The 14,991-nt window shown below is 36.3% G+C and overlaps 1 protein-coding gene across 4 annotated transcripts in view; it reads left to right on the forward strand.

Annotated features, from left to right (window-relative positions):
- Nucleotides 1–10,040, forward strand: part of PCCB (propionyl-CoA carboxylase subunit beta) — a 28,612-nt gene extending 18,572 nt beyond the window's left edge. For 3 of the 4 annotated variants that reach the window (XM_083364722.1, XM_083364723.1, XM_083364725.1), the window contains 4 exons: nucleotides 591–691; nucleotides 5,469–5,567; nucleotides 5,723–5,816; nucleotides 8,049–10,040. In XM_083364722.1, coding sequence (XP_083220848.1) covers nucleotides 591–691; nucleotides 5,469–5,567; nucleotides 5,723–5,816; nucleotides 8,049–8,170 — 416 coding nt within the window. In that variant the 3' untranslated portion in view covers nucleotides 8,171–10,040. Of the gene's footprint in view, nucleotides 1–590; nucleotides 692–3,479; nucleotides 4,473–5,468; nucleotides 5,568–5,722; nucleotides 5,817–8,048 lie in introns of those variants that run through there. The other variant, XM_083364724.1, reaches the window with a different exon arrangement.
- The last annotated feature ends 4,951 nt before the right edge of the window (nucleotides 10,041–14,991 follow it).

Genomic DNA, 14,991 nt, shown 5'->3' on the forward strand with positions numbered 1-14,991 from the left:
TGTAGTTGCTGGAAGTTTGGATACTATAGACAGAATGGCAAAAAAGACCAGAATAAAAGCAATTAAGAAAGCTCTTAAAATAATTCTGGATACCTACATGGGAGAGTTCTCTTCCTCATCAGTGTACAGGGAGGAACTGTCCTATGTAAATATCTAGAATTATTTAATAAAGACTTGCTAATTGCTTTTATTTTTGTGTCTCATCCAGTTCTTCGTCAGAACCCTAATCTATATTGTAACCAGCAACACTAAGAATTTCTGGCAGGATATTTTACTATACTAACCAATTTTAGATTTATGTTAATTTTGCATGTTTTCTAATTCAAAGAAGTAGGAGACGGAAATACTAAAGCTGCAAAAATTAATTTAAGAGGGAAGCAGGTCACCCACCCCAGAATTTTAATAACAATAATGTTTATTGAACAAACATGTCACTGTTGAATCCTAGATTAAAAGAGCTGCACAAAAAACTTATCTGTTGAGTGTAGATCTGTTAATCTTGTATAAAAGTGTAGAAATGCAATTATGCATTCCATTTATGTTATAGTAAGTTGAATAATAGCTGTGACTTCAACTCCTGTTGTTTCTAGGAACTGCTCAGGAATATGGGGGAATTATACGTCATGGTGCAAAGTTGCTTTTTGCTTTTGCAGAAGCAACTGTGCCAAAAATCACTGTTATCACGAGGAAGGTAGGTTATTTGTGTATTTGACCGCCCAACTCACTACAAAGTTGGGTGATATAAAGATTAAAAGCATCCAATAAAATGTGATTTAAAGATGTATTTTATTTATTGCTATCTGCTGTATCTTTGTGAGAATATGTTAACATAATTAGGGCAGATTGTTCTTTGGTTATCTGTCTACTTGCATATATTATTGTTGTGCCCAATAGAGCTTTATTAGAACATTCTAGAGGTGACCTCTTAGGCAGGATCTGGAATAGTCACCCCCTCACTGCACATTCTCAAATCTGCAGGTACTTCAGTTCTTTCATCTGATACCATGCTCCGTCTCCAAGACAGAATACTAGACCTGTATGGAGAGTAAGAACTTATAATGAACAGATAATTTCTTGAAGTATGACAGAAAAGTTAAGATCTTACAAAAGGCTATTTAGGAACTTTTGTGGTAGGAAGAGAGAGATCAGAGATAAATAAACTGAGAAGTGCCCAATAGTTGTTGAAAACATTCAGTTAAATTCTAATGTTATAATGGTAAAAATAAGAACAAATAAAAAACTGACTCGGATATAAGCTGCAAGGAACTGAAAATTGACAAAATCTACAAAAATGTTTAGCTGTAAAACCAGCATTTACTTATTCATATCTGCCATGTGCAGAAACTATTATATATATTCTATTTTAATAAAGTACTTAATCTATCTCAAAAATATTGTATGTGGGAGCATTAGAGCATTCAAAAAAAAACCTTCCTTGTGGCGGCTCTTCTTCTTCTTCTTCTTCTTCTTCTTCTTCTTCTTCTTCTTCTTCTTCTTCTTCTTCTTCTTCTAATTATTATTATTATTATTATTATTATTATTATTATTATTATTATTATTAATGATGATGATGTTGGAAGGGACCTTGGAGTCATCTAGTCCAACCCCCTGCTCAGGCAGGAAACCCTATACCAGGCATGTCAAACTCGCGATGTTATGTGACTTTTCCCCCATTGCTGGCAATGGGGTGGGCGCAGTTTCAGTATGATGCATCTGGCCCATGGGCCTGCAGTTTGTGATGCCTGCCCTATACCACGTTAGACAAATCTGTCCAGTCTCTTCTTAAAAACTCCAGTGTTGGAGCATTCATAGCTTCTGGAGGCAGGTTGTTCCACTGGTTATGTCAGAATCCATTTATATCACATTCATAAATGTATGTTTAAAGCATCCCCCCCATGGATTCTGCTAAGCTTGTAAGCCGCCCTGAGTCTTCGGAGAAGGGCGGGATATAAATGGAATTAAAATAAAAAATAAAAATCTCCCGAGGAAGGAGGAGCGCATGTGGATTCAGCCTGCCTTAGGTTATTTCAAAGACCAAGGGAAACCTTTTGAACTGGGGGAACAAAGGGGAGGGTTAGGGCATCTGGCCTGTGTCTCCATTTGAATCTGTAAAGGAAGAAGGCAATAACCATAAAGATTCGAAGTTCCCTTTTTCCCACGAAAGGGATGACACGAAGTAAAATGATGGGGGGCTGACCAAATGGGGTTGAGGGGAGGGGGGTTGAACCAGGAACTATAAAGTTTCAATTTGTAAAACAATACCAAGTCCTGTCTTGTATTCCCACAACCAAGCATGTCCTAGTAAAAATTCATTGTGGACTAGAACTGACTCCAAGAGTTTTTGTTTCCCTAAGACGTGGATTGGGGTGGGTCCTGACAGGTTAATTGTTCTAACTGTCTGGAAATTTCTCCATAGTTCTAGGTTGCTTCTCTCTTTGGTTAGTTTCCATCCGTTGCTTCTTGTCCTGCTTTCAAGTGCTTTGGAGAATAGCTTGATTCCCTCTTCTATGTGGCAGCCCCTGTGATATTGGAACACTGCTATCATGTCACCCCTCGTCCTTCTCTTCATTAAACTAGACATATCCAGTTCCAGCAAACGTTCCTTATGTTTTGGCCTCCAATCCCCTAATCATCTTTGTTGCTCTTCTCTGTACTCTTTCTAGAGTCTCAACCTTTTTTTTTATATTGTGATGACCAAAACTGGTTGCAGTATTCCAAGTATGGCCTTATCAAGGCATTGAAAAGTGGTATTAATACTTCACGTCATCTTGATTCTATCCCTCTGTTAATGCAGTGTAGCACTGTGTTGGCTTTTTTGGCAGCTGCAGCACACTGCTGACTCATATTTAACTGATTGTCCACTAGGACTCCCAAGATCCCTCTCACAGTTGCTACTATTGAGCAAGGTATCACCTGGCCTATACTATCCCTGTGCATTTGGTTTTTCTTGCCTTTTTTACCATTGAATTTCATTTTGTTAGATAGTGCCCAATGTTCAAGTCTGTCAAAATTCTTCTGTATCTTAAGCCTATCTTCTGGAGTGTTAGCTATTCCTGCCAGCTTGGTGTCATTTGCAAATTTGAACAGTTCCCTATCTATCCCCTCATGCAAATCATTGGTGAAGATGTTGAAGAGCACTGGTCCCAGAACAGAGTCCTGGGGCACCCACTACACACTTCCTTCCATGTAGATGCAGTTCCATTGAGGCCGACATTCTGAGTACAGGCGGTCAGCCAGCTACGAATCCATATGGTGGTGATGCTGTCTAACCCATATTTGTCTTTCTTATCAAGTAGTAGGTTGTGGTCTACTTTATAAAATGCCTTACTGAAGTTCAAGTAATTTATATCCACAGAATTCCTCTGGTTCACTAATTTTGTCATCTGGTCAAAGAATGCAATAAGATTTGTCTGGCATGATCTGTTTTTTGACAAACTTACTGTATGTTGGCTTTTGGTAATGACTTTGTTTGCCTCTAGGTGTTTGCTGTTTCGTTGCTTATTTTTTCCAAGATCTTCCCAGGTGTTGAGGTCAGGCTGATAGGTATGTAGTTTCTTGGATCCATTTTTTTCCCTTTTTTGAAGATGGGAACTACATCAGCTCCTTTCCAGTCTTCTGGTAGTTCCCCAGTGCTCCAGGATCTTTGAAAGATATAGTTCAGTGGTTCTGAGATCACATCTGCCATTTCCTTCAGAACTTTGGGGTGTAGTCCATCTGGTCCCAGTGATTTGAACTCATCTAGGGTGGACAGGTGCTCACTTACCATTTTCTTGCCTTTCTTAGCTTGTGTTTCTAATCTGTTTTTTATGGTACTGTTTTTGATAGGTTGGACTGCTTTTTCCCTTTGTGTAAATATGGATGCAAAAAACGAGTTGAGTAGTTTTGCTTTCTCCCTGTTGTTTGTCACCTTCTTGCCACTTTCCCCCATTAATGGACCAATCATTTCCTTAACATTTTTCTTGTTTTTTACATGTTGAAAGAAGCTTTTTTTGTTATTTTTGATTTTTGTCGCAAGTCTTAGTTCATTTTGAGCCTTAGCTTTCCTCACTTCATCTTTGCAGGCTCGGGCTATTTGCTGATATTCTGCCTTAGTTGTGTGCCCCTTTTTCCACTGTTTATACTTGTCCTTTTTATTTTTCAATTTATCAGAGTTCTTTATGCAGCCATGCTGGTTTCTTTTGAGAGCTGTTATTTTTCTTCTTCGTTGGTATTGTGCTAGACTGGGCTTTTATAATCTCACTTTTCAACATTTTCCAAGTTTCTTGAGTTGTTTTCCCCTTGAGGATTCTCATGCATGGAATTGTTCCCAAGCTCTCTAAGTTTGTTGAAATTAGCTCTCTTAAAGTCCAAGGCTCTAGTTTGACTGTATTCTATTGCTTGTGCTTGCATAATGTTGAATTCCAATATTGCATGATCACTTCCCCCCCCACAAGGCTCCTGTGGTTTCAACACCTATTGTTTCATCTTTGTTAGTGAGAATTAAGTCCAATATGGCTGATCCCCTAGTTCCTTCTCTACATTTTGGGAGACAAAGTTGTCTGCTAGGTTTTTCAGGAATGTTTGATCTTCCACTTGGTGCAGAGTTTGCTTCCCAGTTGATGTCAAGGTAATTACTATTGTAATGTGCTTCCTACATACCTTAGCTAACTGACTAGCAAAAAGTTCATCTATTACTACCTCTGGTTGGTTGGGTGGCCTATAGTATAGACCTATGGCAATGTCATTTCCTCCCCCCCTTTTATATTGACCCAAATGCATTTTCATCATTGTTGTGCTCTATTTCTGTAGAGATGTAGTTATTTCTTATATAGAGAGCAACTCCACCTTCTCTTTTATTTGGTCTGTTTCTTTTAAATAATTTAAATCCCTCTAGCTGTGTGTTCCATTTGTGGGTTTCATCCCACCACATTTCTGTAATTTCAAGGCTATGTCAGGGAACTGTGCTTCCTAATTATAATTCATGGGTTTCATGCAACAGGATCTTAGTTATAATCTTAAGCCTACTAAATATTGACTTATTTTATGACTAATGTAGCCATTGTTCTGAATATTGTTCTGTATAGTGCTTCCTTCATAATTACAATATGTCAAATGTATCAGTACCTTGTAAATGAAATTTCTCCTTTATGAATACAGGAATGAAAGATGAATGCATTTCAGAATATTGGGGTAAATAATGAGAGAAATTAACATAATACTAGCAATAGCAGTTACTTATATACTGCTTCAGTGCTTTACAGCCTTCTCTAAGCAGTTTACAGAATCAGCATATTGCCCCCACCAATATGGGTCCTCATTTTACCGACCTCAAAAGGATAAGCAATATTTGAATAGATATTAGTGGAAATAGTCTCATACTATTTATGTGTGTGTGTTCATAAGAATCTGTTTTATATATTTGTACCAGGCATAAAACATAAGGGTTAAATCATAGCAGTTTGTGACTATTAACCTATTTCTTGTTCTAGGCTTATGGTGGGGCCTATGATGTCATGAGTTCAAAGCATCTACGAGGAGATGCAAATTATGCTTGGCCAACAGCAGAGGTAGCAGTAATGGGTGCTAAGGTAGATATGTTTTCCTGCAGTCTTATAGCAATTTCTATTGCATCAATTGTCTCTTTTCCCTTTCACACTCAAACAACTTTTCTGCTTTGCATGTGGGATTAAAGACTTCAAGAAGTTGAATTTTAGTAATTTTATATTATTGTGTGTTACCTTAGGGAGCTGTCCAGATCATTTTTAGAGGAAAGGGGGAACATGCAGAAGCAGAATATATAGAAAAGTTTGCAAATCCATTTCCCGCTGCAATCAGAGGTATGTATTTTTAAGAATTTTACTGAAAATTTGAAAATTTTGAAGTTGAATTTGCACTCAAATTTATTAACCATCTTTTTCTTTAGTGAACAAGATCCGATTCTTATAATGGCTGCTTTTTAACTACCTTTTCTTAGCTTAACATTTATCATTTGACAATCCTCTATTGAAGGCTTGTGATGGCTTCTCCTTAATAATATAGCTGGATGCAGAAATCCCAGGGAACTTAACTACCAGCAATATTTCATAGGATTGACCTATATTAGAGTTATTCCATGTGTCATAGGATGTTAGGTATCTACTCCCTTTTCCATGTATATGATGCAACAGTGTTAGAAATCAATACGACGATGGCCTAGGTTTATATGATCTTTATCTTTCAGATAGTGATTAGGAAGAGATAGCATGTAGCAGATGGGTAAGAATTCTAACAAGATTGCTTGTGTTGCATGCTGAAAACAAAAATGGGTTTAGTTGAAATTAACCCTTGAGCAGTTGCTTTGTCCATAAAAGATCTGATCAAAATAATTGAACTAGGCAGTTAAAAATACATTAATCTCACATGCCTACAGCAGTTTATCCTCAAGAAAGTAATGTTGGCCAGTGTTTTCAAACTGCACATTAATTTTGTTGATTTCAAATATCACGACCAGGAAACCACTTTTATTATAAAGTAAATTACTACAAACTTTACAGTATGTTTTTGACTTGAGTAAACTATTGGCTTCATTTGTAAATTATATGACTTATGAAGAAGCAGTATGTATAAAAGAGCAGTGCTTATTACCTGACCCAATGTTGCTAGGATATTCACCTTTCTGTGTATGAAAATGTTCCTGGCTCAGATATCTGTAGAATGTTGGGACAGGGCTGGAAAAATTAATCCCTTTATTGGAGCCATTTCCGGATGTACTTCTGTTGAACTCAAGCTATGTCTGCCTTGGCAGTCTTATAATACAGAAAGCAGAAATATGTTCGAAAAACCTCTGCTTCAGAATGATACATATGACAAATTGTTTTGCTGATTATCAAGTAACATTGTAGTTAAGTTGAATGATGCTGATATTGCAGTGTGCTTTTGAGTTCTGACTCTGGAGAATACTGGGCACCTCTAACCACTGAAATCAGACTTTTTTCTAGAATGTTCCAAATGAACTCCTGATATTGCCTAATTAATCAGAACTTTTAACTAATGCTTCTTACTTGCTTTATTACAGACACAGACCAGAATTCAACAAGTTAACAGAAACAAGTTACAATTTAGTTTATGGTAATGGAATCAGAATGAATAGACAGACCATATTGGTCTGATAATAGCAGCTGAATGTAGTCAGTCAGTATTGCCTTGATAGTTGTCAAGCAAGGAGTTGTAAGGTAGAACCTTATTCATTCATTCAAAAAAAAGTAATATGATCAGCCTGTATTCAACAGACCCTTCTCCCCAGAGGCATACTCTAGCCGTTGGGCAATTTTTTATACCTTCCTTCAAGGGCTATTGTAGGGAGAACAGTAATTAATACTCCAGTTTATATGCTGCTTCAATATTTGGCTGTATAAATTAGCCAGCATATGGAGAGCAACAAGCTTTCCTAAAACCTATATGACTAGAAGATATTCAGAAATTTGATTTAATAAATGTGTTCATAGATCATAAGTACCATAACAATCATGCACTTGAATAATGGTTTTAGCTAGGAGTATGCATCAGTTATAGCCTAATCCTGACTCCAGTAGTCTGCTTAAACTGATCTGTTAGTAAAACAGATGATACAACCCAAATTGAATTTGGATTCATGATGTCCTTCTTAGAGGTTTGAAAAAGGTCTACATATGTATAAAGGAAAAGCTATTTTCAGTGTTGCTCTTTCAGATTTGGAGAGAGAAGAAATTGAATAGTTTAAATTATCTCTCTTCCAATTATAGGAAGTAATTATCCAATTATACTTTTAGGGAGGAAATGGTAAGTCCTATGCCTGCATGTTATTTAATTGAAATTAAGTATATTAAATTTTAATATTAAAAATTAAAATTCCAAGCACATTTTCTTATTTATTGTTATGACACTGAATACCAAATAATTGAGGAATAACTTATTTTTTGTTATAAAAATATTCTTTATATTTATTAGTCCATAATTCAGAAGGATTGATCACTGCAGGATTACGAACAAAAGTCGGTAGACATATATAGCAAACAGCAACTGAAATAAACTATTCTGAAATGTGTTAACAGGATTTATAGATGACATTATTCAACCTTCAACAACTCGATTTCGCATTTGCCGTGATTTGGAAGTGCTGGCAAGCAAGAGACAATCCAATCCCTGGAAAAAGCATGCCAACATGCCACTCTGAATCTGCTTCAAGTTAACCTAAAATCAGTGGAAGAAAATCGGTGCACACCTGCCATATTTATTGATTCAGATCCTGTAATAGTTTAGGATATTTCTGTGAGAAAAATGTATAGAGAATGAGGTTCTGTAAGATTTTAGTTCATTAGAAGGGCTTATATTTAAGTTGACATGATTAAGATTGAACACACATTCACAGATTCACTAAAACAGAAGTATATTGTGAAATAAAACATAATACTTTAAGGAAAATATCAAGAATTATTTTAAGGGCTATTGGAAAAAATAATTGAAAAGCAGAATATGAATTAGAAAGAAAACACCAGTCTTGCATTCAACACAGGCTTTTAAAGTATGTTGTGCTACTTGACATAAGCCTCCAAATATGTCTGTAATTCAGATTTCTGTTTAGAAGTCTGAAGATTCTTTGCTTCTCTAGAATATGCTGTCAGAGATGTCTCCATGAATAATCCTATCTGATACGTAACAGGTCAAGATGGTTGTCAGCTGAGACAACAGATGATATACAATTTTATCGTGCTGTTATCTGGTAAATCAGAAATAGTCTCATAGTGTTTATGTATTCACATAGGATTCTTACCAATTTAAGCCGCCTACACTTATGGCTTTCAACCTGCTTTCTTCTTGCTCTCAAGAAACTTACTGAGGACAGTAAGCCCCACCTTGCAATACTGCTTCATCACAGACCTGTAAGATGCCCACTCTGCCATATCTGGAAGGATGGGTACAAACCAATGGGGACAGGCAGTCCGCAAGCCTGGCCTATATTTATAGGACTTTATGGTGAAAATCAGCACGTTGAATTGCACCGAGGCTTAATGGTAGCCAGTGTGGATCATGTAACAGCAGTGTTGTGTGTGTACTATGGAGCCACTGCATTTTGGAGCACTTTTAAGGGCAGTCCCATGAACAGTGTGTTGCAGCTGTACAATTGGGAGGTAACTTAAGATATGTGTGATGGACCCAGATTGTTGGGGGCAATAAGCTGACTTTGTAAAAATGCTGCTTGGGGGGCCCTGAAAACCCTAATAAGCAGGCAATACATAGAATGAAGGCTATTGCTAAGCACATTGATTTGTGCTTCTTAGATTGTAAGCCGCCCTGAGTCTTCGGAGAAGGGTGGGATATAAATGGGATTAAAAAAAATATAGGAATGGATGCATCCAACAATTATATTTGTGAAGTCTTTCATGGTCAGCTGCAACCTGTTCCTTGAACAGGAAATACGTCCTCCGTGACAGCGTCCAGATTGTGTACCCAATACAAAGCCAAAGCTGATTCTTTCCCATCCAAACCTGGATAGTCTCCATGCATTAGAAAAACACTTCTATCTCATTACTTGGATGGGCTGCCTGGACAGAGGATGGCAGAGGACAGAGATGTATAACTGATAACACTGGACAACTAAGATTGTGTTCCCTGAACACTTTGGGATGTATTTTACAGGTTTTGGGTGCTCATCACAAAATATAGAATTTTCTTGGCAACTACAGAGTACCAAAATACGTTCAGCTGGTTGACAAACTTCTTACAGTATACAAAACCATGAAATGCAACATATCACTGAAGATTCATTTTCTGCATTCACATTTGGACTTCTTTCCCACAAATCTAGGTGCAGTTAGCGACAAACGTGGTGAAATGTTTCACCAGGACATTGCTACAATAGAAAAATGGTATAAGGACAACTGGAATCCACTAGTGCTGGCTATTGTTGGACACTGCAGTAAGATGTATCTGACACAGAGTACAAATGAAAATTAGTAGCAAAATTTAGCCCTGCCGAACTCATGCAGCGTGTTAATAACATTGTGATTCAATACATTATAGTCATTAAAAATTAATTTCACATTTCTCAAGATTCCTACATGGTACAGTCATTCTGAAATTGTATTTGTGTTCAGTTTGAAGGGGTCTATCATATACAGCAAACATTTATCAGAAAGCAAAACATTTTGGGGGGAAAAATGAAAAAAATGCCAACAGATGACCTCATCCAGTGATTATATATGTATGTTAAATGGGAGCAAGGAAGAAGCTGAACCTTGTGGCAGCCTGCAAAACAAAGGCCTAGGGCTGAATCTCTTGTTGCCTTCTCAACAAGGAAGGAAACTGGACTTTGAGGAAGAGAAGTAATAGACTATGCCTCTTGTTTCCAACCTCCTCAGCAAGTGCAAAAAAGACCATGAATGATTGGGGGGGGGGGGCAGCCACAGAAAACTCCAAAACTAACAGACTTTCAGCTGTATGACTAATGACATCTCCCAAATCCAAACCATGTATGACCTCTTTGTGAGTCAGGCTGTCAACAACTTGGGGCAGGTCTATGTTTGCCATTAACTCCCGAGCTACCCTCAACTCTAGTCAAAGCAAAGGCAGGCCAAAGTTCCCCATAAGCCTGAGGAACACCACTAACAAGCCTGCCAGAATCAAGCAGTTCAGACAGGGAAGCCGCTGTATAAAAAGGCGGGTACACAAGTGACACTCTCATCAGATCCCAGTGGCCCAAATTCACAAATAGTGTGTCACCCCTGGAAGCCACCATCTCAGATGTTAAAATTATGTTCAAGAATGGATAGAACAGATCTCTCAAGGCAACAAAATCTGTTCAAAAAAGAATTGTTGCACATTCACACACGTGGAAATGGTCAGGAAATGAGCAAAGTGCTTTGAACACAAGATACAAGACCACTATTACAGTAATCTTTTCCAAAGTTTTCTTTAAGTATTAGAAGAACTACAGAAAATGTCTATTATAAACATTTTAGAGAAGAGCTATACAAATGGGTATTCACTATGGCTATTTAAGAGAGGTTTTTGCACTGTAAAAAAAAGAATCTGAATTATTAAGACAAGGTGTGTGCAGATATTTTAATGCTCTTGACCATTTCCACACGTACGTGAATATGCAACAATTTTGCTTCTTTGTGATGTAAAGGACCTTAGTATGTATATATGGCATTTTTAAGGCCCATCTTATCAATGTCTTCATTGCTATTGTAGATCAGAGTTAGGAACCAGTTAAAACACAATCATGTAAGAAAGGAATGAGGAATTCTCACAATTGAAAACACAACACAATATCCCAAAGCCAACAAGTCTATTAAAATGTATTTTATGCAGATGAAAGACGTATCTAGAATTTTAAAAAATACTAGTATTTACCACAGATGTTTTAATGAAAATGGGATAATTAAACCACCTGCCAGTATAGCTATCTCATTCAAGCTGCATTAAACTAATCTGATATGATAGCAGTGTTCCAATATCTCAGGGGTTGCCACAAAGAAGAGGAAGTCGAGCTATTCTCCAAAGCACCTGAAGGCAGGACAAGAAGCAATGAATAGAAACTAATCAAAGAGAGAAGCAATCTAGAACTTTCCTGACACAACAATTCATCAGTGGAACAACCTGACTCCAGAAGTTTTGAATGCTCCAACACTGGAAGTTTTTAAGAAGAGACTGGACAACCATTTGTCTGAAATGGTATAGGGTTTCCTGCCTGAGCAGGGAGTTAGACTAGAAGACCTCCAAAGTCTCTTCCAACTACTACTACTACTACTACTATTTTATTGATCAGCATCTGATGACAAAACAATATTAAAAGAACAGAATAATTCAGACTGATGCAGTTAGTGAATGTTATTACAACTAGATCAAAATTATAGCTCCAGCACAAAAAATAGACACTTTGGAATTGACTAAGACTTACTGAATCAACTACGATTCATTCATCAAAATATCAAATATTATATTTTCATGATACACTAGATATTGCTTAGTTAAACCAGATTTCAAGGCTCACATAATATGCCAGGCTAATTTATGGTTCAGTATATCATGCGAACACAGACAAGACAGGACAGAATTGCTATAAAATTGATGTAAGAGCTCACAAGGCCTTTCTGGACTCAAATTGTTCCTCTTTTAATCAGCTGGAAAAGATTTGCATAATTGGCAGGCAACAGAAATGGCATGAAAGTCTGAATTAGTTGTCCAAATTGTATACTTTATTCAATTCATATTCCATCTTTCTGCCCTGAACCAGCACTTAAGGTATTAATTATAGAAAGTGTAATTATACCTCCTTCTCAAAATAAATCTGTTATGCTTTTTTATTCACTCTTCCCTATACTGGTGACTTCCAGATATGTTGGAGTAAAATTTACGGAATTTGAAATTTTCAATACTTTTTGTAATTATATCAAAATTAGAATAAAATTAAAGCACACTATCCATGATTTAAGATCTTTGGGGCAGTTAGTGCAGAACCATAATCTAAAACAGCATTAAAAACAAAGAAAACAAAATATATTCTTCCTCCAAACTGATCTGAGTGATTGCCCATCATTTTTCAATATATATCTTATGGATTGAAAACAAAGAATGACTTCTGATGGCCAGCTGAATATACCCTCAGGAAGGGTTTTCCCCAGGGATGTAGCTCTTCCTTCAACTACTAACTGAAGGGACTGGCATTCCTTTAGTTTTTATGACCCACCTAGATCAGGGAGAGTCTAGGAATTACCCTTCAAAAGCTTCTGATACAGCTGTGCTCTGCAAGCAATCTTGGGAGCTACGCTTTGAAGCCCGTGCATGCCAAATGCTGATGGGGGGGGGGGGGAGAGAGAGAAGGGCTGCAATCTACTTGTCATTGAAGAAGCCACTATTTTGAAATTTGTCTTTCAAATGGACAGTAAATTGTGCTTTTCATTTCTTAATCACCTATAAGGAGTTAAAAGAGGCTCTCTTTAGTCACAGCCTGGTACACCTTTTTGAAGACCTGCACCATTTTGGGAATTTCTTTAGTGTTAAACAAGGAAGAAGGCTGCTAAGGCAAGCCAAAGTAATGAAGTGTGGAGCAAAACAAGAACATACTGAAAGCTGTGATTTTAGTTTATCATTGTAGTAACGTGTAGCTTGGTCTGCTTTGCTGTGGGTAGCTAAAACTCTGATTTTTATGATTTCTGAACTGCTAGCAATTCCTAAATGACTTACCAAAAAAAGCTATTTTTTGACCGAAGAGGAGTCAAGGTGGAAGAGCAAATTATTAGAGATAGATTTGAAAATTCTCTAAATAAAACCCACCATTGTTGACCAGCTGTGTCCAAGGATGATTGAAAAAACTTATCAAACTACTTTAGAGATGCAAACATGTGGAAAGTTATCAAACTTTACAACTAGCTGAAAATTTGTAATTAAGTCTTAATCCAAAATTTGAAAATGTAATTTTCAAATTATATATATATATACACACACGCACTACATGTGTATGTATATGTGTATACACACACACACACACACCCCTTAAATAACTTAAAAGTATGCAAAATGTTATTGAAAATGTATTTGAGAATATTTGTTAAGAGAAAGTTAAAAATTACGTTTTAAAAAGGATGTTTATAAAAGAATTTTTTTTATAAGGATACTATGAAGGGAGGGATCTAAATTTAATCCTGAAGTTCAAACCTGTACGTTAAGAAGTTAAAGAAAAAGTTGCATTAGAAAGTTTTTATTTTAGAAAGATGTTTAAAGAAAAGTTTAGCATTTTAAAAATGGTGGGAAAAAAGTATTTTTCCCTATAAGGCCAAAGAATCTGAAAGAATGCAGTGAATCTTGTTAATAAAAATGGTGATAGTTCATGATTATTAGGTGCAAATAAAATACACACTATTTCCATAACAAGGAAGATAAAGCAGGAATGGTTAAATTGATCATTGTATTCAAGAGGAGAATATATTTTCTTTTTTTCCACTTGGTTATCACTTCTGGATTTAGTGGTTGTGACGAAAAAAATTTTTGACTTTGTTTTGTTGATTAGATAGATTTATCATTATAGAAATGGCTAAGAAATGGCTATTTTTCTTTGTATTTTATATATTAAATAAATAATATGTTTAAAAAAGAAAACCGAACAAAGAAAATAATTACAACGGCAGTCTTTTTCAACAGAAAATACAGTAACTGTTACCTACCTTTCATCATTGCTGACAGCATCATTTTCAGCCTTTAAACTAAATTCTTGCTGAAGTTATATTGACTAAAATACTCAGTGTTTTTATAGTCCAATTTGAACATATCATATGAAGGAGAGAATCTAGTTAAGTTTCTTATTTCTCTTGGAGACAAAAATATAAACAAACTCTTGTCATTTGTTAAGTTTCTAAATTAACAGTTGGCAGTGACAATGAATATTTACTCAACAATAACTTTTCCAACCTGGTAATCCTCCAGATATGAACAAAACTAGAATTTCCAACCAGTACGATGTACGGTACTTACCATTCAAGCATTTTTTCTGTAAATTCATAGAATTCGCAATTTTGGCAAAATTCCTATGCTACAGCAGTAGAATCTCAGATCTTTAGACACTGGGCAAGAAGTAAACAGTAATTACAGAATACTGGAACCCTTTTGTAAAAATAGGTGAATGTTACATCATAAACACCAGAGGTTTGCTCCTCCAGTGAAAACAATCTCATTTACTACCAGCTCTTGAAATGTGGAGTTTGGACACACTTCAGATCACAACTTCACTTGATTTCACTTTCACATAGGCATTGAAATGCTATTTATTTCAACATGTGAAGAATAGGGAATCTTATTTTTCAAAAGGGTAACCAATGAACAGAACAAGAAATTGCTTGTTTGTAACTAGTTACTGAACTACTATATGAATTCATACTGTACTAAATGATGGTTTGTGTGTACGCAAACTAATGCTGCAAAAATTTTGCCAGAATTTCCTCAAAAGCTAGATCACACTGACGTCTCAATTCTTGGACTATCACTCTGGTCCTAGGA

Source organism: Vipera ursinii, assembly GCF_947247035.1.
Source record: "Vipera ursinii genome assembly, chromosome: 5".
Lineage (NCBI taxonomy): Eukaryota > Metazoa > Chordata > Lepidosauria > Squamata > Viperidae > Vipera > Vipera ursinii.